Source organism: Opisthorchis viverrini (assembly GCF_000715545.1).
Source record: "Opisthorchis viverrini unplaced genomic scaffold opera_v5_35, whole genome shotgun sequence".
NCBI lineage: Eukaryota > Metazoa > Platyhelminthes > Trematoda > Opisthorchiida > Opisthorchiidae > Opisthorchis > Opisthorchis viverrini.
In genome coordinates, this window is record NW_008751691.1 from 2,087,746 (window position 1) to 2,111,039 (window position 23,294).

Below are 23,294 nucleotides of genomic sequence, written 5' to 3' on the forward strand. Positions count from 1 at the left end.
ATAGATAGATAGATAGATAGATAGATAGATAGATAGATAGATAGATAGATAGATAGATAGATAGATAGATAGATTGATAGATAGATAGATAGATAGATAGATGGGCATACTATACAGTCTTTCACCTTACTGTCCACTGTAGTAGACTCTTTCGTTGCACCTGCTTTTACCTCATCTTATACATTGTGGGTTGGATCAAACACACAATTTCGTGTAATTTGGTTGCAAGTAGAACATATGGTTGATGGGAACTCGGGGACTGCTCCTACCTGATGAGCCCCAAGAAGGGCTACGAACTTCAGTTCAACCATCCTTAATGCACGGAGGATCAGAGATCCGGCACCAAAGAGGAACATGAAACGCGCCATTCGTAAGATAGTGACCTAGAGATCTGAGTTTTCCACTGTGGCTTGAGAAAGGAAAGCTGAGACTCTCGCCATTGCAACGATCTAAGTTGTGATGGTGCACGGTTTCTGCGACCGCGTCCAGCAGCACATGTAGTAAAGTACTCGGCGACTTTACTAATGGGTTTTCAAACCAACTTGAGTAATTGGTATATTCAGTGCTATTCGACCATTTTATCCAAATACTTTATGGAGTCATAAATAGCTGGGGGACTGTGGCTCCATTGACTCAGGCACCAAGGTCATACCGTAAAAATAGTTGTTGGGCTTCAAGTATCACTGCTAATGGAAGATTAGGAGGTAGTTCGTATGTATGTTCAATTTTACGAGAAAACTATTTTCAGACTGATTGAAAATTAGGGGTTTGCGTTTATCGGAATTGACTTTGAAATGCCCCACAAAGTAGGACAGAATGGTACATACTGAACGATTTGACCAGTGTCAGTTGCGCCGTCTTTCATTACGATGAGATCGTTAACTTCGTTTCGGCATCGATGGAAAATGCTTTTTCAGTAGTATGCGAGGTTTTAACGCCTCCTCTGTCGTGTTCCAACCGAAAGGTCTGTTGAGGCCCCTGTTCAAAACTCGATCCTGTCTGTTACTCATACTATTGATCCGAGGGTGGCAGGGTTTACTTTATCCGGTTGATGATAGACGGTTATTCGTTCACCAAACGAATTCACTTGTGCTGTTTCATTCAGCTCACCTCACACACGTCATTCCGGAGACACCGAGGCGTTCGGAGGAAGCAGTTCAATAAGATAAGGACTGTCGCTTCCAGTACATATGACCTCATAGCCAAGGAGTCCGATCCAGAACACAGCGCTAGCTAACACTATCACGAAGTGACCCAACGTGCATAATCTTCAGAGGTGTTAAGAGGACGAAGGTGATACATGTTCATACTAACTGGAGCATTGTTTTCGCTCGCATCCGTATTCAAAATAGGAAGGAGGAACGAATCGATATCTTTGCATAATGAGCAGGTGCAATAAAAATCATGTTTCCATGGGACAAGATTTGATCTTTTTGATTCGTTTTTGTTTGTAATTTGATAGACGACAACCTTGACACCTTTCATAAGTGTGAAAAGTTACGAAATAAAAAGGCTCTTATTCCCGGAAAGCTAAAAAATGCCCCACTAGTGGGAGAATCAGGCATCGCAGCTTCATGTCATTTGCTGACTTTTTACAATTAGAATTCGATACGCAACCTATATAATTGACCCATTCAGGTTGGGTTGTCTAAACGAAGGTAGAAAGGGAGGGTCAAACACATTTTACGGTATCAGTAGAGAGTACTAGGTATGGTTCTGACTAGAACCTCTTAAAAAGAGGCCGAAACTAGTGTTAGTTAGTTGCCATGAAGCTCCTGATGAGAAAACGAGCGATTTCGCTGAAGGAATAACCTGTCGTTTCTCGGTAGCCATAAAATACTTAAATGTTCAATCCTCTGATGTCATTGTTTTGTAGATCATTTCCAAGGTTGAGGAGGTGCACCATCATCAGTGACATCAATATCATCATCATCATCATCATCATCAGCATCATCATCATCATCATCATCAGCATCATCATCATCATCATCATCATTATCTCACCATCATCATCAACATCGTCATCATCATCATCATCACCATCATCATCATCAGCATCATCATCATCATCATCATCATCGTCATCATCATCATCATCATCATCACCATCATCGCCATCATCACCGTTATCACTAACAACAGCAACGGATGAGAACGCTGGGTCTTCTCAATCAAATACAGTTATCCGAATCAGTATGGGCAGTCTTATAATGGAAACGAGAAAGAAATGAGACAGGGGGAGTAACTAGGGCTAGTCTACAACAAACAATTTAGGTGTCTACATCCACAAGACCCGCTCCCTGAGTTCTCAGTCATGTTCGAAGCCTTAAGTCCTTCGCCGTGATTTTGCACTTTGTAGGGATGAAGTACGTGGCTAGAGACTGAATGATCTGGGTCACTATCCTCTAGCATCGCCTCTTTCAAAAATAAAAACAGTATTATCTACATTTTCTGTAGTAACAAGATTCTTGCTCGGAGAGATCTGTACACTGGGGTTTTGGAAACCGCCTAGTGTCAACCTCACTATTCCATCAGTGACGAAGCTAAAGAAAAACTAGATTAGAGTGGGCATCCATATCGGACACCGCCGCTTGTGGGAAGGCTTTTGGAGAGTTTCCAATACACTCTTATGCACTCACAATTATGTGAATACAAACAGTGTGTATTGCATTTACGAAATTCTGAGAAGCCTGTTGTAAAGAACCAAAACACTGACGAATAGAACTCATTTTTGAGGTCAAAGGTCACTAAGATTTTAGGGTGCCGATATGCATGCCGTTGCTCTGGCACTTGACAGTGTCTGAAGATGTGGTCCTCTTATTCTGTTCCTGGCTGGAAGCCTGCCTGCTGTTCGTTGATTACACCTCAAAGCGCCCCCGTTTGACGGCTTGAAATAAGGGACTCAAAGAGTCTGGTTACGACAAGGGGTAAACTGATCCCTCAGGGGCTGCTACACTCACTACCAGCACCCGTTATGAAAATAGGCACCAATATCCAATTAGTTAAGTCGGTTGGGACAGGTCCTTTTGTCCAGATAAAGACAACAAGTCAGACAAGCACCAACTGAGGATTCTACCCCGGTGTCTGAGTATAGCGGGTGAAAGTTTGGCACGATTAGTACCCCGGTGGCATTTGGGGGACCAAAAGCAACCGCATATCTCCGAAGGCATCGGGGGTTCCTGGTTCATTGTTCAAGGCCACGTTGCCGGTTAATATTCCGGAGGAAAAGCTACAACTGGCCAGTTGAATTATTCTTGAAAGTTTCCAGCACAACGATCTAGGTGTTCTTGTTTGAAGATGGGCGAGGCATTCTGATTATTTCGCTTACCGGAGTTCTTAGTAAACCTGTCGCGCGTATGAGCTGGGACGGTTTACTCATATGGTAAGAGTTTTCTGCTGCCTCTATCTAGTCAGGTTTCAGAATCCTCAAAAATTCTCGATCCGCACATGGAGTCTGACAGTTCTTCGAGTAGTATTATACTCTGCATCAGCAGGAATACCTGTGCCAGCTTGGAGCAATTTTGGAATGGTGCTGGAAATTCATTGCTTAGATCTATTTGGTTGCACCGTCCTATAGACGAAGCAATCAATATCTTGCAGGGATGCGGACAGCAAGTATCGGCTTGTTTATGGAATACACCGACAGACGTCACCAAATGAATTACGCAAGGGCGTCCATCAACGAGCAGCCATTCAAGCAGAGATCCTTCATCTCAGCGTCCAAGAACAATGCCAACCTCAGCAGAACCAGACGCAGGGCTTCTGGAACTCCACAGATGCGCAAACAGAAGCAAGCAGAAACCGTCAGTGAGGTCAGTTTGACAGCCCTACTCGTTTCAGACAAACAGCATACATCAGTAAAAAGCAACTCCAGTGTACATGCAAGAGCAGTTGATTGACCAGTTTGTTTCACGTTGCCAAAGTTTAAGGCTGAAAGCAGGGCTGAGCTGAACTAATTGTCAGGGGTTGAAGAGTGATTTTGGACTATCTGCGGCCATGGCGGCAGTGGGCGTCTAAAGGATCTTTCATTCCTCAACAATTGGCCTGAGGAAATGTCGCTAGAATCGGGGCGAGGAGGGTGATAACAACAAATACGTAAAAAAGGGATCATAGGGCTTGCCTATCGTTCTGTGTACAGTGACTCGGATGGTAACACAACACGAAGGCTTATGTGACATGAAATTACCTGTAATTATGCAATTTATATTTGTACGTGGGCTGGGTTACTGCCAGGACGTCCACACCTAAACAGGAGGGGGGCTGGTGTCCTCAACCAGAAACTCTGGTTCAGAAGCTAAGCCTCAATGCAGCATTGCTTGGCGGGCGACCATCAGAGCAGCCTAATTTTATAAAGAGCTGATTGCTGCATATGTTCCAACCCCAACCTGGAGGACTAGAAGGCTGCGTTAGTCGGACGTCCACTCGTTGGTATGAAAAACTCTGTCAGTGTCAAACGCGCATGCCCTCATTAGGAGGAGTCAGTGGTATACAAAGTTGCACAAATCTCCACACCGCAGCAAGGTCTTGTCTCTTCGTTATCGGATACATTTCGTATTTATCTGGTAGCTCTGACTCGGTAAAAGGGGGCATAGACAACTGCGCGAAGAACTGGCTGGTAACGGAATAAACCGAAGGCCACTGGTTATCATCTCCATTTGCGCATCTTTGACAGGACTAACAATTAAAGGAAACATTCTTTGCCTGTTGTATTCATGAGGGTAGTCAGCAGATCATTTACGAATTTTTGAAGCGTCGTCTTAAATGACATATTGACATGCAAGATCAGAGATCAAACACCCGAGAGACACACGAAAAGTGCCGTTTGGAACATGGCGATCCAGCGATTTTGAGTCCTCACTGTTGCAGGAGAGAAGAAGCTGAAACTTTCGTCACTGCAAAGGTCTAAGTTGTCATAATGGTGTATGGTTTCTGTGACTTCGTTCAGTAGATTTTGCAGATATTAAAGTACACACCAAATCTTCGCGAATGGGTTTTCTCATAACGTAAGTAATTAGTATAGTCAGTAATATTCGACCGTTTTCACCGAATAGTCCATGTGCTCATAAATTGAATTCGGACATTGGTTCCATTGTCCCCAATCCCCTAGGCTATAGCATGAAATTCCTGTTGAATTTTCAAGGGTCAAGTCTCATTGCGGATAGCGGAGTGCAAGGCATTTTGGTGTACGCATTCTTGTGGCCAACTCTTTGTGAACTTTTGCTCACCCCATCATCTCCAAATCTGAATCTGCTTCGACAAACTAGTAAAGCTCACTTTAGAGTGACAGGTAAATCACAATTTTTTAAGTGTTCCTGCTTGCTCGCCCTTATTCGGTTGTATCACTGCACCCTCTTGTTGTATGTTCACATCATACCGTCCAATCTGTCTGATAGTGTGGTCCGTCTCTCTTACCAGTCACATCATACCGTCCAATCTGTCTGATAGCGTGACATCTGTGGTCCGTTTCCCTTTCCACTAATACTGTATTTATTGATTTTATTGATAAACCAATCACACCCGCTGTAAACTTTAGCAGCGTCCACCTCTGTGTGGGGAGAGAACCAGCTGTCATTTGCACAGGTCCCCAAATAAAGGTCTAAGAAGTGCAGGTGTGTCGTCCAACTAAATGGACTTTCCCAAACGATTTGATGCGTCGGAATCGTTAGAAAGGCCAGCTCGCAACACACAGACCAAGGATGTCGCAGTACTCAAATAGGCTCTTTTTTGGACTCGCTCAGCTTTGTTTCTTCGATGTTCAAGTATTGCCAGAGAAGTCAAAATTTGATGTCCTTTAGATCTTTGAAAAAGGCCTCTAGCCCTCTAACTAGTAAGTTCTTGCTTACTGGCTCGCATTGGTGACGTCCTGGCAAGCAAAGTGGCAAAATATTGTTAAGATCGGGGAGAGAACTCAGGCTGCAAATGAGGACAAGAGGACACAGAGCCAGGCTTTTGCCGTCAGTTTCAACTCTAATATTCTAAAGCTATCTGAAGCTATCAAAAATTACCTGCGTACATCGGAAGGCAAATTACTGGACGAACAACAGGAACACGTTAGGGACAATCAAAACATCAGTTTTCACACCCTGTACTGCTAACACAGCGTATCAGAAGCACGGAATTTTTTTATTATCTCTGTGTATTCGTATAGATCGTCAAGGAATAAACATCTCTAACAGTCGAAGCTCTTCGCCGGAGGAGAATACATTCACGATCGATCGTAAGACAGCTCACAAACGAACGTGGGGAGGATGCTACAGAATAATGGATGAAGGTCATATTCAGGGCGACCAAAGTAAAGTCACATGATAGCCGGGAATGAGGAAAGTGACCAAACACTGACCAGTCTGAGTCAGCTCACCTAGTATATTGATTCGTTTCGGTGATCATCAACTTCTTCCGAGTCTGCTCTATCCGTGATCTATCCGGGAAAACTTAGAGGTGTTTTCAGAGTACTATTTGGAATTTGACCACTATCTAAAGGCACCGCAATAAAAGGATTTAATACGCACAGTGGTACTATACAATAGCCTAAAGCTGGCGATAAATTTTTGTATCAAAAGTTACATCACTTCCATAGAGAATTGGTGGGTGAGCGCAGCTTTTATCCCCAAATAAAAGGAGCAGGTGAGGAATCAGATTCCCCAATTTTCATAAAAGCATGATTTTTTTGTGGCGATTTTTTGAAAAACTCGGTGAAACTCGGTGTGAAATGAACTACTCACCAACTACTATGAGAGGTTCCAGTTTTGGGGTTCTGAGGCATAGGTATCTTGTTCATAGTCACAACAATCGTTTGAAAGGTCGCCTCCTGGTTACACGTTCGCCTCGCACATCAGATACCCGGGGTTCAAATCCAGGCACGGTCATTGAATATGCACTGTTGATGAGCTCTAATAAGAGCAAAACTCGAGTCCAGTGTTTCCTTTTGGTGTGGACTCACCGGAATAATTACGCCAGAACAGGGGGACGGCCGTTCAAACGAGAGTGGTGTGGCTATGAACAAAATACTATAAGGGGCTTGATAAACGGAGGATTTGCAACCGAAATTGAAACAGTGAACGCTGGCCTTGAGATGCAAATGAGCCATGCAAATCAAAGACTGGATTAATCAAACTAACACGAACCGCGCAAGCACCTGGCGAAGAATCACACGGTTCCAAAATTCGGCTATTCCATGGAAATGTGAAGATGCATCGAAGAAACAGAACGAATTACTAACCTTGCTGAGTAGACTGCCGACTAGTGATTTAGCTGACAATATTTGATGCGGTCACAATTTCCTCGTCTCGTGGCACCTCATCCATCAAATGTTCCTCTCGCACATATCGCAGTTTGTCTTATCTACAACTCAGTGTTTAGCTTCGCGCATGATACAAAAGAGCACTCTAAACAACCCTAGTAAGTTTTATCAGTTTCACCGTACAATGAGTTTTTGATTACAAAGAAGGTAAATTGGCTCTGAAATCTGAGCAATACTCTAAACGATTTACCGAAAATAGCCATGTGTGAGTAGCGCATTCTGAGATTTGTATTCATTCAAAAGTGCCCCACATAAGCGGGCACGAAGCGCCGAATCAACCACATTATTCAGCCACACGAAAAGAAGTGAAAATAAAACCAAACTTTTTTTTGAACCAAAACTTTGGCAAAACCCAAAGTCGATATCACGATATTAAGTGACGCTACGAATTTAGGCATAAACTAGCTCTGATAGGATCGCAGACAAGTCCGTTCCTCTAACTCAATAATTTGTATGCATTCTGCATTCACGTGAGCACTACCCAAGCTGCGCTGGCTCAGTTATCCTGGTCGGTTGACGTCACACAGTGGAATCAGTGAACTCCACAAAAGTGCGCAGCAGAGCGCAATACTTGACTTGCTACGCTGTGAAGAATCGGGGCAGACAGTTAGCACAGACTTTGTTAGAAGAAAGATAGGACGGCGATTTGGTAGTGTTTGAATTGTATTCCTTTTGGAATTGTGGGGAACATCATTTACTGTAGGACGGCCTGATAAACGTTTTATCTGCCTNATGCACTGCTGATGAGCTCTAATAAGAGCGAAACTCGAGTCCAGTGCTTCCCTTTGGTGTGGACTCATCGGAATAATTACGCCAGAACAGGAGGACGACCGTTCAAACCAGAGTAATGTGACTATGTACGAAATACTATGAGGGGCTTGATAAACAGAGGATTTGCAACCGAAATTGAGACAGTGAACGCTGGCCTTGAGATGCAAATGAGGCATGCAAATCAAAGACTGGATTAATCAAACTAACACGAACCGCGCAAGCACCTGGCGAAGAATCACACGGTTCCAAAATTCGGCTATTCCATGGAAATGTGAAGATGCATCGAAGAAACAGAACGAATTACTAACCTTGCTGAGTAGACTGCCGACTAGTGATTTAGCTGACAATATTTGATGCGGTCACAATTTCCTCGTCTCGTGGCACCTCATCCATCAAATGTTCCTCTCGCACATATCGCAGTTTGTCTTATCTACAACGCAGTGTTTAGCTTCGCGCATGATACGAAAGAGCATTCTAAACAACTTTAGTGAGTTTTCACAGTTTCACCGTACAATGAGTTTTTGATTACAATGGAAGTGAATTGGCTCTGGAATCTGAGCAGTACTCTAAACGGCTTACCAAAGATAGCCATGTGCGAGTAGCGCAATCTGAGATTTGTATTCATTCGAAAGTGTACCGCATAACCGGGAACGAAGCACCGAATCAATCACATACTTCAGCCACACGAAAAGAAGTAAAAATAAAACCAAACTCCTTTTGAACCGGAAATTCGGCAAAACCCAAAGTTGATATCACGATATTAAGTGACGGTACCAATTTAGACATAAACTAGCTCTGATAGGATTGTAGACAAGTCCGTTCCTCCAACTCAGTAATTTGTATGCATTCTGCATTCACGTGAGCACTACCCAAGCTGCGCTGGCTGAGTTATCCTGGTCGGTTGACGTCAAACAGTGGAATCAGTGAACTCCACAAAAGCGCGCAGCAGAGCGCATTACTTGACTTGCTATGCTGTAAAGAATCGGGGTAGACAGTTAGCCCAGAATATGTAAGAAGATAGATAGGATAGCGATTTGGTGGTTTTTGAAATGTATTCCTTTTGGAATTGTGGGGAACATCATTTACTGTAGGATGGCCTGATAAACGTTTTATCTGCCTCCAAATACGATCAAACGCATTTATTTTTGAAGGTTGAATGTACGTTGAGAATGTGCGTAAAATTTTGTTCTTTCAACGAGCAAAAGTGAACAAACCCAGCAAATGTTTCAAAAGCACAAGGCTTAAAGTAATACATCACCATGGTTGCATCAGGATTGCTAAACGTTTAAAGACAAGAAGGTTTCCGTCGTCTTGAATAAACGAACAGAAATTTTCGGGGCGACTTCTCCGAAGTTGCTGTGAGTGCTTCATACAGCCCAGGATCAAGCGATGTCTGCTCAGACGGAGATACCATAACTTAGTATCATAACTTAGTATAAATGTGTGGTAGTCCTGAATGGCTCAGTAATCGATCGCCGTAGTGTCATTCTTCAGACAGAGTTAGATGGGTTGGATACGTAATCATGAAGTTAGTCAGTAATCGAAACAAAGTCAAATGATGGGAGCTGTAATTGGACGAATTTGGAGCTATATCTTTTCTGTATTTAAGCCTACCACATGGTCCATTAGACATAACAATCGAATATTTAGGTAATAGCCTTTATTTTTTAAGTTTGGTTTCTTGGAAATTCGTGATACACCACTTTTACTGACTCTCAGCAAGACTGTGAAGTTACTTTTAGCTCTCCAGCATGAATTCTTTTCATCCGGAAGATGATATTTCGGTTTAATTACTGACCGAATCATAGGAAAAAGAATATGTTCGTTAAAAATACGGGAAGAAACGACATAAACGAAAGAAGTTTGTGATCGCGACGGAGGAGAATAAAGCTAACGAAAGTTGAACAGATTAGTAGGTGAAGTATCAAACTATTTTCAGTGGGTAGGAACATGTGACCAACGATTGCCATGACACATCTTCTTAAGTAATCTTAATTATTTATATGTTCAAGGTCACAAATCAGCATATTTCACTGGCAAATGATCAAATAATTCATAGCGTAGAGGAGCAATGAAAAAATTAAGGTGACCTGATCTTCGTGGTAAGTTTGTGATTTCGCAATTATCCTCATGAGTCTAGTAGGTGCATTTCGTCTGTATACGAAGTAACATGTGATGAGTTTATAATGTCGGGCATTTGTGCAGTGACACTTCATTGATCCATTTTTTGGCTCTAACGCGTTACATGAATACTTCGTAGGTGAGGGTCACTTCGGCCGTAATGACATCCGATCAAAAACCTCTCCAGATCCCCACCTAGAATACCGACGTTGTGTTACACAAAATGAGAGGCGAAATAAACATACAACCCTAGTTACATCATGCAGTTTTATAAATAACCGCTTTCGAGAGCATGAACCGACATTTGCTTCTGATTGTTACTGCGACAAGAGGTATACATTTACACGGAACAAAGAAATAATGTCTAATGTACGTTCAAGATGGAAAATCAATCGGTGCTTGTACAGCCGATTCAGTGTGACGTCATCAAGGAGAGCAGCGACAACTGATATTCGGTTGAGTTTCTCGTCAACACCAACATACGTTTTGGGGAAATATTACGCACAGTTTGATTGTACAATTTGGTGTTCACTTAATAAATACAATTGGTGAAAACTCGACGGTAAACATTTAGACAGAACAAAGAAATAATGTCTAATGTACGTTCAAGATGGAAAATCAATCGGTGTTTTTACAGCCCATTCAGTGTGACATCATCACAGAGAGCAGCGACAACTGATATTCGGTTGAGTTTCTCGTCAACACTAACATACGTTTTGGGGAAATATTACGCACAGTTTGATTGTACAATTTGGTGTTCACTTAATAAATACAATTGGTGAAAACTCGACCACTTTACTTACCAGATGCGCCCAAATAGAGGCTAGACCGAGGTTACCAACCCTTCAAAGTTTATCTTCAACCACTTTACCAGAGTTTGGTTACTATCTCTTCAAAGTTTATCTTCAACCGCTTTACTACAGTTTGGTTGCCATCTCGTCAACCTTCACAGTTCGGTTACTACTTCATCAATGTTTACCTTCAACCACTCACATAATTTGTTTGACGCATGCACACCCACTGTTTCACTCCTGTTTTGATTATGTCATGAACATTGGCCCCACGACTAACCGAGGTTATTGGAATCTTATCCTAAGACAAACTTATGTATATCCGAAACAACGACAGCAGGATACCGACGCTCGTCACTTCGCACAGCGCCTTGACTAAAGTCAGTTCAAACCCACGCACTACTCGCTGTGCAGAAAAAGTCTGGGCTCGAAATCGTTTTGGATTAAAAGACAAGAAACAGGCCAGAATTCAACACGCTCGGTCAAGACCCGCATTCAATTCAACTGCGTCCTACAAACCTCGGCTGCATCTACTACAACTTATCAAACGAAGAACCCGATAAGTCTCATTCCTTTTGTGTATTATTCAGTTGTACTACAGTGTCTCTGGTAACCACTATACATAACAGTTAATTGTTAGTGTTATTCACCTTCTGACATTACTTCGAGTAAAGGACAATAGCAATGACAGGCTGTCAATGAGCTCTCAGCAACCATACTCAAATGATTCAGAGAGAAATAAATGAGAATAACTTGCTAATTGAAGTAAATTGAAGGGAAGCAAAACAAAACGTTTTGATACCAACTGAAGCCCTTTAACTATACCTTTAGGTACACTTCTTTATCTATCATATCCCTTGATACAAAAGAACATCAGACACAGTTTTGGAAAGTTTATTCCAAGTAGTACAGCTCACAGCCGCAGTTGAGGGAGGATCACCACAAAATTTAAAACACATGTTTCAGGTGATTAACCAAAGTCAACCTCTTTCAAGACATAACCCATCCACTATTACTAACGAGCCAAACCATTTGACATTGAAATAGTATGAATGAACTCATTTTTCGAAATGTTATGTAGACGGAGCTCAAACTCCAGTCCGATAAATTTAAGGCTCGAACCAACAGATTCACCGGGCCAAGATCTAAAACGACCGTTCAAAACGCAGTGTACAGGACATAAATTACTTGAAACAGACTGAAGAATTTTCTTGTAGTTGGTGTTTCTACACTGTTCACTGAAGGCTAGTGAAGAACAAAGCCAAGCGATCCACTCCACGGACACACGATAACACATTAGCACACGCACTCGGTTTGCATAGGAACACTTTCTAGTTAAAACTCTGAACAAATTGTCGCACGTATTCACTTGGATTTCATGGTTTGTTCGGAATATCATTAAAGTTTTCATTGTCTGTCAGTCGTGATAGATCTACACACTAAGGTCATTACATCTCCCTTGCCGTTGTCTGCGCTTTGGCGATTCACTGGATATAAAAGCGTATGCTCGGCAAAGTGCAGATTGCTCAGCCTTACGGAGAATGAACCCCTTCATTCTGGTCCTTCTCGTGATTGCGCCAGTGGCTCAGTGCATTAGGGAAAGTAAGCTGTATTGTTCACAATTTTTACCTCGTAGTGGAACGTCAATAAATGCACTCGACCCTAGTGAACTACACTCATTTGAGCTTCTGTTTGGTTTCCACGAAATCCCAGCTAAATCTCATGTTTATCGCATTTCTCAACTAAATGTACTGGACAGGGGGCAGCTCATCTTACAGTTGGTATGATATTCGTGACATCGCAGTATATTTTTGTAAAGAAAACTACTCTTAAGGTTGCTGAAAACTGTTTGGAAACCAACGAGTGGCTTCGTCCATCCTGGGGTTCATCCTGCAGGCATTGGTTTCCATCGATTGTATGTTCCAACTCAACACTAGTCTATTCATGAAGTAAGGTTAGTTGAACACCAGGTCGGTTTTCAAGGGAGACAGAGCAGAGTCCCTCTTTTGTGATATTCATTTGGTGCCATTCAGCGCACGCTTCCGGGCTTCAGCCCAATCAAACGTCTTGGTTATCATAAGAAGATAGACAAATTTCAGTGTTGTTTTGTGTTTCACTCCCGAAGATAATCTACCCTGTTCTAGTCGTACACTTCGTCGCTTACATCAAACCCAGTTTTTTATGTCCGTTGTCTGAAAAAGTGCCCAAGATGGTGGTTGTTGGCTTCCTGTTGGGATTTACCTATCTGACTGACCGCTTACGACAGTCCCTCCAAATAAACCACCTCTCCATAAGTCACCTAGAGAAGCGATACTTTAGCAAGACGATAATCCTAATATAGGGCACCACAACCGAGAAAAAGCGCCCCAAAACGAAACGAAGACTGTCCAATAAAGAGAATCCACTCCCGAGTCCGTGTGTAACCTGAGTCCGCTGAACGCAGCACTCAATTTGATAATTGTAAAACGAATGATGAGTATTCAGATTGATTCAACGTGTACAATCTTTGTTTTTTATCCACTTATGTAGTTCTAAGCAAATCTGTCATACTACAAAAATGCATTCGCTCGCAAAATTGACTGATCCTACCAGGTCGTTTTTTATCAGACATGTATCGGTCTGCATCAAACGCTATAATCAAAGGAATGAAGCTCTGTAATGTCGAACAGTTTTCAGCAACCTTGTGAGTAGTTTCCTTTGTGAAATCTAAGAAAAGTTGTAACGGTTACTGTGAGGTGTGCTTCAATTTATGACTCATTAGCTGCCTGCTGATGCTCACTTGTATTAAATGCAATGTTGAATTGGGGTGGAAGTTCAGGTTAGTCAGTTACCGTTTCTTGATAAACCACCCATGAACAATCATGAACGTCTCGTGTTAATCACGTAGGACGCAAGTGTTCGAGTGTCTAGTGACCTCTTCACAACCTGTGTGACGGTACATAATGTCTCCGGATGGAATGGTTTCTCTACGCATTTTTCTTCCAGGAATAGGTTGGTGGGTATCAAATAGAAAATTATGACAGCAGTGTCACCAAATGTCTCCGGATGGAATGGTTTCTCTACGCACTTTTCTTCCAGGAATAGGTTGGTGTGTACCCAGATTTAGTGAAATCAAATAGAAAATTATGACAACAGTGTCACCAAGCTGGTTTGCTGTAGGGAGGATCGCATGAATGCAAAATCATTCCCCTCCCGGCAAGGAGACAGAAGATGGTGGTAGTGGTGCATACTATGCCCAAGGCGTTTCTCAGATGTGTGGTGCAATTTTCGAAAGTAGTAACTGAATGATCATTATGTCGTAAGCAACTGGTCCTAACAGTTCGCTTTGTATTAATGTATCGGTCTGAATCAATCTGAATCAAACGCTAAAATTCGAGAAATAAATTTATGCAATCTTTCAATCTACTTCATGCAGTCTCCTCGTGATGTTACTCTTTTCACAATATGAACAGATTCACGATTTTCTGTATCATAAATTGTGCACCTAATCTCGCAAGACACATGGCGAGATATTGCACTTTCAAGGAGTTTTCGGGGTCTTCCGACTAGTACTTTGTTTTCAAGCGAAAAATGAAAACCAGTGCAAGTTATCACATATTTTCCGAGAAACTTGTTAAAGCATTACGCCGTCAAAAACAGGCTTATGAGAAATTCTAGCTCTCTTTGTAGACTTTAATCTCCCACCTGGTACACACTGGTTTAAAAAACACCTGGTTTGATTTGCCTCTCTTGCGTTATGCCCAGAAAGGCGGCTATTCTGTCTAATCATGAGTAGACCTTGTTGAAATTGTCTGAAATTCATACAAGGTCAAGCTTGGTTTCAAAATTAATGAAAAATATATCCATTGTACCAACCTCGCTCGTGTTCGGTTAAAACGGATTTGCATGAACTGATCAAACAGGACAATCCAATGCTATTTTATATAATGGCTTATAAACCTCAACAGAAGCTCACATTCACCGCACATCACGAGATTATGCTGTATTTTTCTGCAGGTGAAATATTGAGAAATTAATGTAGTGCGATACGATATAGTCCGTACAGCGTGAAAAGTGAAGATGCTTCAAGGAAAAGAATGTTTTTCCGAAAAAACGACCGACCCTTTGATTCTGAGGTATGAGACACATTTGAACATTTCGGACAGAAGAGCATTTCTAACTTAACAACGTCGCTTTCTGGTTTGCTACTTCCCTGCTTGGGATGTTTTTTTTTAAAGTTGACCCAGCGGCGAAAAGTCTAGGAGAGTGTGGTTCTTTTTAAAGTGGGAATTTCTCTTTAAAGAATAGTGAACTGTAGTTGAACGTTCGTTAGGCAAAACCGTAACAAGTTCTTTTATCTCTTCATTTTGAATAGCTTTTTACGCTTATCTGGAAGTCACAGGGTTAGCACGACATACTGACAGCTGTGACGACGTAAGTTTCAACCAAAAAGTTACTTACTTAAATTTTATGATAAGTGACCAATAGGCACCTCACGCTTCCTTGTTTTTAAACCGAAGATTTCGCAGTAACTCAGAGATTTCGGACTAAACGTGTTTATTCTAAGCTATTTCAGATATAAAAATTCAGACCAAGTCACTGCTAGTTTGAGCAAAAGTCCGCATTTTACAGTCGACTATGTGTGAGTGAAAGTCGAATTGTATGGTTATACGGTCACAGCCGTGTGATTGATCCCATTCGTTCTGCTTAATGATAAACTACAAGAAAGAAAGAATAGCTCCCACAAGCTGCTTGAGAATTCCATCCCAGTCTCCACAGGGCGAGCCGGGTAAAGTTGGGCCAAATGATGTGATGTGGGCGGGTGGGGAGGTGAGCGGTGCTACATATTCTTCCTAACAGCGAGTTGCTCTCAATACAGATAAACCGCCAGTAAAGATTGGTACAGACTGCAATGGCCGAAGGATTTGTCCGGAGGTGCGCACAGCCGATGCCTACTAAGAGGAATGTAACTTATGTCCGGAACTCCTAGGCTTAGACTGGATTCATCTGTACGATGAGCTATCAACTGGCACTCTGAATTATCTGTTTTGGATGTTCTCATCCCCTATGCCTCTACCATTACCACGCAGTTCGCAAAGCATGTTTGTATGTAATTTCCCGGCAAAATATTTCTGGTTCTTTCGGACAAACAACACACCAAGCCTGGTTTCAGTTTCAATAAGATGAAGCTAGAGCAGTTTGTTTATCTCTTGGGACATAACTCATTGTATCCACTCTAGTTGTATACAAAACAGGTCTAGAAAGAGTAGTCACGTATGAATAAGACACATCAATGCTTGTAGATAAGGTTTTCAAAATTAACCTTGGATCAGGATGAGCCTCAAGCAGGAGAGAGACGGCGTTTACCTTTCTATCGAGAAAGTATTAGGTCTACCAACCGCTGGCTTTTCAGCTCACACAAAAAGATCCTCGAGAACTGGTCCAGGAGCGAAATTCATGATGTATCTTTAGCGTAATTTGTAATATTTTGTCCCTTTAACCAATCTGGAAGTCTGTTAGTACATAGGACTAACTTCATGCTGTACAGAGCTCGGGTTTGTTCCTTGTTCTCCATACAAACAGTCATTTATGTCATTTCAGCTTAAATCTCTAAATCCAGAACTCTGGAGTTCCGGAAAGCTGTCTGGATGTCACTTTCTTAAACAAGAGGGATCCGTTGATGTCTTCAGCTTCCAAACAGATATTGCTCGGGAGGTGGAAGGAAATACGCTGTCGCCAGCCTACGTGCTTTGGAAAGTGAATAGGGACGTGGGCGGAGGATTCGGATCATGCAGAACGTTTGTAGGTGAGTTTGCTGTTCTGTTCACCCGAGTATTGGCATTTGTGCTATGAGATTTTTAAAGAGTGAACTAATTTACGACATTGATGGAGTGAATATCATGTCAGTATGGTGCATAAAAACAGACTTAGCGAATGAAACAATATTGATTTTCTATACGGAGTGACCAAAAACTGATGAATGCCATTGGAGCAGTCAATCCACGCAGACAGTGCAATTGGCCGCCGCTGCTCAAGCTAACCCTTTATCGATATATCCTAAAAAAAGTAGAGTATCCATACTTTTGAAAGGCAGGAGAGAGGTCCGAAAGTCATCGGTGAAGAACGAAGGTAGTTCTCGATCTATATTCTCTGACTGCAATTCTCCATTCTCAAAGCGATCCGAATAAGTCTTGGTAAACATCATCACTGAGTTTCTTTAGCTTCCGGAAGTCCTAGCGAACACTGGGTAAGACCACACTATGAGAAGAGTGTTCAACCGTATATCCGTGGACTGACCATATAGATGCAGAGTGCACAAACGTGATTTGCGGCTTGAAAGCTAGGCTGTATGTAAATGACGGAGTCACGGGTCAGGCTCTGTTTAGGTTGCCTTAAAGATATCTCACCTTGGCATATTTGGTTTGCTAGATTGCCTACCTGAAAGTGACTGCATAACAAAAGTTGAGCGTCTAATGAATTATGGCGAAAAAACAACACATTATAGTTTGAAAGCTTTCACCATGTATCCCCCACTTGTAAAATCTTCATCACTGTCACTGGAGCAGTGTTTACGAGGATAAACTCTTGAGCTCGTGAAACACAAGCGTGTTGCCATTCCTTTGTTTACTGCCATTGGCTCACTCGTGAGCACTCAACTCCACTGACTTCAACTGGCCGAATTTTCATGAGTCATCCACAGTCTCGGTGACGATGCGCTTGGTAGAACCGGTTAAAAAACGTTTCTCCAACGGAAAGTGACCAAGGATAACGCAGCATACCAACGCTTCAGTCGATCAAACAAAGGTTGAACACAAATTTATCACAATTTTTCATGAATATCCATTAAAAATAATTTACTTAGAACAGACAAGTGGGAACGGAAATTGGATAAAGCCAAAATGGTTTTTTACAAACCACTACCAATAAAATGTATTTGTGCGCACATTAACCATCAGATACTTGGCACTCTGATGGAAGTTGATCAATTGTATTGGTTTCATTCAACTTTTTACTTACGCTTTCAGGGCCAGCCTCGGAGCCACCAGTCTCAGGTAAGAGTGAAAAAAGTTACATGATTTGAAATTATGAAAGTTTTCTACTGACTGCCCCGAACAGGCCAAAAAATGAAAGTCAGATTTGAATTTTATAGTGAATAGTTTGGATAGTTTGGATGAGAACCGTTTTTACTCATCGTTCCCTTCCAATCTTATACACCCCCCCAGTTAACACTGAAATAGCGCATCCACCAGTTCAGTGTTTGGATTTCATCCTATTGGTACCTGCGGCATGTCAGTATTTTAAAAGAGACAAACAAATACGCTTCGTGATGGCGAAGTTATTAATCTAATTTCGTGGATAATTCATCCGATATGTCAATCACCCCACTGCTTGATTTTCTGTTTCTTTAAAAACCTTGCAGTTTTGAGTCGGATATTATCTTCGAGCCTAAGAGTGTAAATCACTTAGAAGACCGTTTCTCTCGGTCTGAAAAGTCACTTGAATAAACTCTTCAGGACCACTCTGTTTATCTTAAGGTAGAAGCAGATTTGCCCCCTTTTTGACGAGACTGGTTAGTTCTTGTCAACTCTCTGAACTCAGTTTTCAAATAAAATAACATCTTTTACAGTTTTCCCTGTTCCCGGGCCTGCTAATGGACTCACATGTAAAGAGGTAAGCCAGTAACCTTGGAAAATCTTTTGCGAATTAAAGTATATTTCTAACTGACAAGTATTCCTGTAAATCATTATTTCACTTCTCCATTAAAGGTTGTGGAAAAACTCCAACACTTGAGACTACCGGTAGAAGGGTGCGATGTGGCAGCCGGTGAAGAAGTAGAGCTCGCTGGCTACAACCTGCATATTCTTAATGTGGGCTTTACACATCCCATGGGTGTTGGGTCGAAAATGAGAACACAGCTCGGTTTGAACCAAGGTCGGACAAGCTGTGAGTACCACGTGTGATGATCAACAACCACCACACAACCACATCTATGTCAATTTAATTTGTCATGGCTTCAATACACTTATGGATCTACATAGTTTGTCTTTTCTTCCACTGGACACACATAAAACAGTTCTTTTGTCCGTAGCTTCAAGATTTGGAGGCGTTGAGTCTGCCTGTCCGCCTGTTATATCTGTTGATTCGTCAATCTGTGGTATCTGCTGCTGACCCGCTCCAGTGCCTATTGCCTGAAAAAAGACTCACAGAAGGGAACACAATAGCTATATTGCGAACAAGCGAGTGGGAGAGCGTGAGCGTGAGCGAAAGTTACAACGGTTCCATGCAATTTAAAGGGAACTTTCTGACATTGATCCAGGCTGTCCGATAGGTGTTAGTGAACACCCGTCAACATCGATCGTGCCTCTATGAAATGCATGAACGCAGATCACATTCGGTCGTGCTTCTGTGACATGCATGAACACTCATCAGGTTTTGCTGAATTGATTGAATAATTGACTGGCCTGGATGCTTGCCGGCTTTCCTGTTTAGATTTTGGTGGAACAACAGGTTTCGGGCGTTCTGAGGGCGTTCAGGAATCTGACCTTCCTGATACCGCCATTTCAACAGTCCTTCTTATCTCGTCTGGTTGATGAACTCAAAGACAAATTTCAAAACAAATTCTCGAATGACTTCTCTCCTCAGAGAAGTGTTTCCTCTTCAACAGGCATGTGCTGTTGTCCACGCTATCCGATTGCAATTTAGTTTACGTATACATAAAATTTCCCTTATTTCGGGCAAAAGGTCTGTGTCTCGAAAACCTCAAGTCATCTACGACAGGAGGAATGTAGGACTGATTTCGCCGGTTTGCAAAATCTATACGAATCCGCTTCCGGAGTCTGTACTTTATTGGCCATGTCTGCAGCTGATCATTTACGAGTGCCATTTTTTCCGTCTGCACTGTTCTAAGGTCTTCAATATCCGTGTCTGTTCTCGGCCATCATATGTAACTAGGCGCATGTTATCGTTACTGCACTACCTTTCCTCGAAATCACGAGACGATCAGCAAAAATAAAGACATCTGCTATTGCTTAGACACCTCATCTTGAAAAAAGTAATCTATTCTGCCCGGAATCACGCGCTTGAACAACTAGCACATTCATCTTAAGAAGATGATCTGACTGAATAGTTTGGCGGGTCATCCTACAAGTGGAATAAATTATAAGCAGACTCGGCCGCTATCCTAGTAAGTTTAAAGCCTGTCGTTATACGGCTACTGACTTGCCTCATATTGAATGGACAAAGAGGAATTTGCAACTCAACTGCCAAGCTCACTGAACAGACTGACAGTCATATGAGTGGTTACCAAGAAAGCCCTTCACCTTGAAGTCGTTTATGAGCAAACTCCAACCAAGCACTTGCAAAGTATTAGACAGGAAAGTAAACAACTCTCATGAACCTAGCTTCTAAAAACTGAACATTTTCACGCGTCTTCTTGAACTTTAATAGAAATTCACTGAATGTCAAGCAATTGCAAAGCAGTTCCATAGTTAACTCCACCTTCCATTGGACGCTGGGCGGAACGACAAGGCTACAGACTACTCACACGCCTCATCAGTAGTATCCGCCGTTACACTAGTACATGCACATGAGCTGCAACAATTTCGATGCAATTCCAGTCATGCAATAACTAACTGAGAATCGTGTAGTTCTGCGTCTCTAAAGTCAGAAACGTCAAAAGTCAAAAGCACTAGTAACAACAACAGTCGAAAGGTTGCCGTCATACTCTGCGTCGACAGAAGAAANGCCGCCATCCCATTAATAAGGATGCAAGTTTAACGCCTGTCGTATTACGACTACTGACTTGCCTCAGACTGCACTGACAAGAAGAAATTTGCAACTCAACTGCCGAACTCACTGAACAGACAGACATGCACCTGAGCAATTACCAGCCTAAGGAGCGAAGGCCTCCACCTCGAAGTCCAACTCCAACCAAGCATTTGCAAAGTATTGGACAGGAAAGTAAACATCTCCCATGCACCTAGTTTCTAAAAACTGAGCATTTTCTCGCGTGTTCTTGAACTTTCATGGAAATTCACCGATTATAAATCAATTGCAAAGGAACACTGCAAAGCAGTTCCACTCCACCTTCCATTGGATGCGGGGCGGATTTCGACAAGGCTACAGAATACTCACACGCCTCATCAGTAGTATCCGCCGTTACACTAGTACATCCACATGAGCTGCAACACTTTCGATACAATTCCAGTCATGCAATAACTAACTGAAAATCGTGTAGTTCTGCGTCTCCAAAGTCGGAAGCGTCCAAAGTCTGAAGCATTAGTAACAACAACATTCGAAAGGTTGCCGTCATACTCTGCGTCGACAGAAGAAAAGACGATGTGTGTGCCCGTCCGCCAAACTCAGATTGGCATGGTGGCAACCGAAACCGCTGATGTTCTCCGAACTGACGCTGCAGCAGCTAACTAGTCACAGGACTGACTGTGACTATTTTCAAACGGAGAAGGTAAGAAGGCAGATAAATACGTGTACTAAAGATTAACCCAAAGAAACAGAGGACATTGCTTAGGCTATGTGGAATACACGGACGCGCATTGAATAAGACCACAATCTGATTGGTTCGTGTGCGATTTGGAATAAAGACGGACTGCGGGATCAAAGCGGATAGAGCATTAGCTCCCTGTGAGGCAACAATAGTATCCACGATGAGAACCGGTGGTCCAGTCAGCCGGGGTCAGAAATATCTTTTGCCGAGGCATCTTTAGCCGCGAATTTATAACCGCATGACTAAGCACCTCTGGCGGCTTCAGAATTCCACTGAGGAAAGATACCATTTGACAACTTTGGTACTATGAAAAAAGTTTCAGTCTTTCGAACCATTAGCAAAGTGAAGGACAACAATAGAAAAATCATACTTGGTGAAAACGTATGCGGGACGTGATTACAAATGCTTAGGTACTCGGTCACGGAATTCAAGTGTAAGGGGGAGGATTAAAAACAACCCTCAAGAGACTTCTATCAAAGCTGAAGACCATCAAGTTGCAGGATGACTGATGATTACAGGAGCGAACTGATGTCCGTTGATCGAAGTCATCGCGGCTATCGATCAGCTCTGACTAAACTTAAGCAATCAATTAACCTACACGCTATTTTTGAGTTGTTTATTAGCTTAGTACTGAAGAGATGCCATCAAAAGTGAACCACAACCACATAGTTGATTTCGACGCCCTGCTGACAAATACTGACCAGTTTGTTCCATTGGAAATTTGAATTAGGCACTAACATTGATCTAAAAAGCGGAAATGAAACAGAGGAATCAAAAAAGCACGTCAGACTGTCAAACTGCCCTGACGTGTCCCTATGCGGACAAAGCTTTTAGCGAAATGAAGATATCTTGGAAACATCCAGTAAAATTCTCAGCCCAGTCCGGCTTAGACTAAACTTGATCACCCAGTAAAAATCACGTGGAATGAAACGGCATTGGTTTCTATGATCGGTAGTCATTCGAGATGGATAAGGCAAATTTTATGACCACGCGTGTTGTACAAGTAATCTCGGTCATCGAGAAAGCTGGTGTGAGACTCATACTGATAGCCTCAAGTGGAAAACGACTAAACAAAGGATTTAACGTTAGGGAAAATATCCCGTGTGTAACCTGTCATCGAAAGCGGATGTATCCATATGCCAAGATTGGTTGGATTAGCCGAAATTCGGAAGGAATGTAGAAAAAAATTCGGTGGCTGGTTGATAGGATGTACGAACAACACCGTGGTACTAAACAACAGATAATAAAAGAACAAAAAACTAATCTGAGGGGAACAACCGTAGTGTCAGTACCAGAGTTATAGGTTGACTGGCCTGCAGTCTGTGACTTCCATGTGATTGGGAACGTAATAGTCCCCTCTGGGGCAGCGAAGGTCATCAAGGTCGATGAATTTGGCATTTGGACAACAAAGAGGTGTCCCGTAAAGACCAAAATGAGTCCAGCTGCCAAGTGCTAATTCATTCATGTTAGCGGGCAGTCAAAAAGCGAAATAAACCCGAAAAAAATCTGGAGAAGAACAGTTGCCGGAAGCGAGCTAGCGCAAACTGTGAGTTCCCGGAATGTTCGTAAATTTGTTTACACCTGAAAATGTTGATTTTTCTTATTTTCGGGCGTACAAAATGAGCTGCCATGCTAAGGTCGGAAGATACTGTTTGCTGCGAATACATCGGTCTGATACAAAGTGATGTCACGCACCATTGTCTATAAAAACACCGAGCATGCATGTTCGTAATGCACTACTCATAAGTTGCTGAAAATTCGTCGATAATCCACGACCAGTTTCGCCCTTCTTGGAGCTCATCAGGTAGCCGCAGTCACCGAGTTTCCG

At 42.3% G+C, this 23,294-nt stretch overlaps 1 protein-coding gene across 1 annotated transcript; it reads right to left on the bottom strand.

Moving 5' to 3' along the window:
• Nucleotides 1-4,120: 4,120 nt before the first annotated feature.
• On the bottom strand, nucleotides 4,121-19,151 carry T265_13078 (hypothetical protein; the record flags this gene model as incomplete). The annotated part of the gene is made up of 4 exons (XM_009167093.1): nucleotides 4,121-4,186; nucleotides 5,844-5,913; nucleotides 17,370-17,400; nucleotides 19,028-19,151. Coding segments are annotated over 4 exons (291 nt in total), but the record flags the coding sequence as incomplete, so codon positions are not given.
• Nucleotides 19,152-23,294: the final 4,143 nt, after the last annotated feature.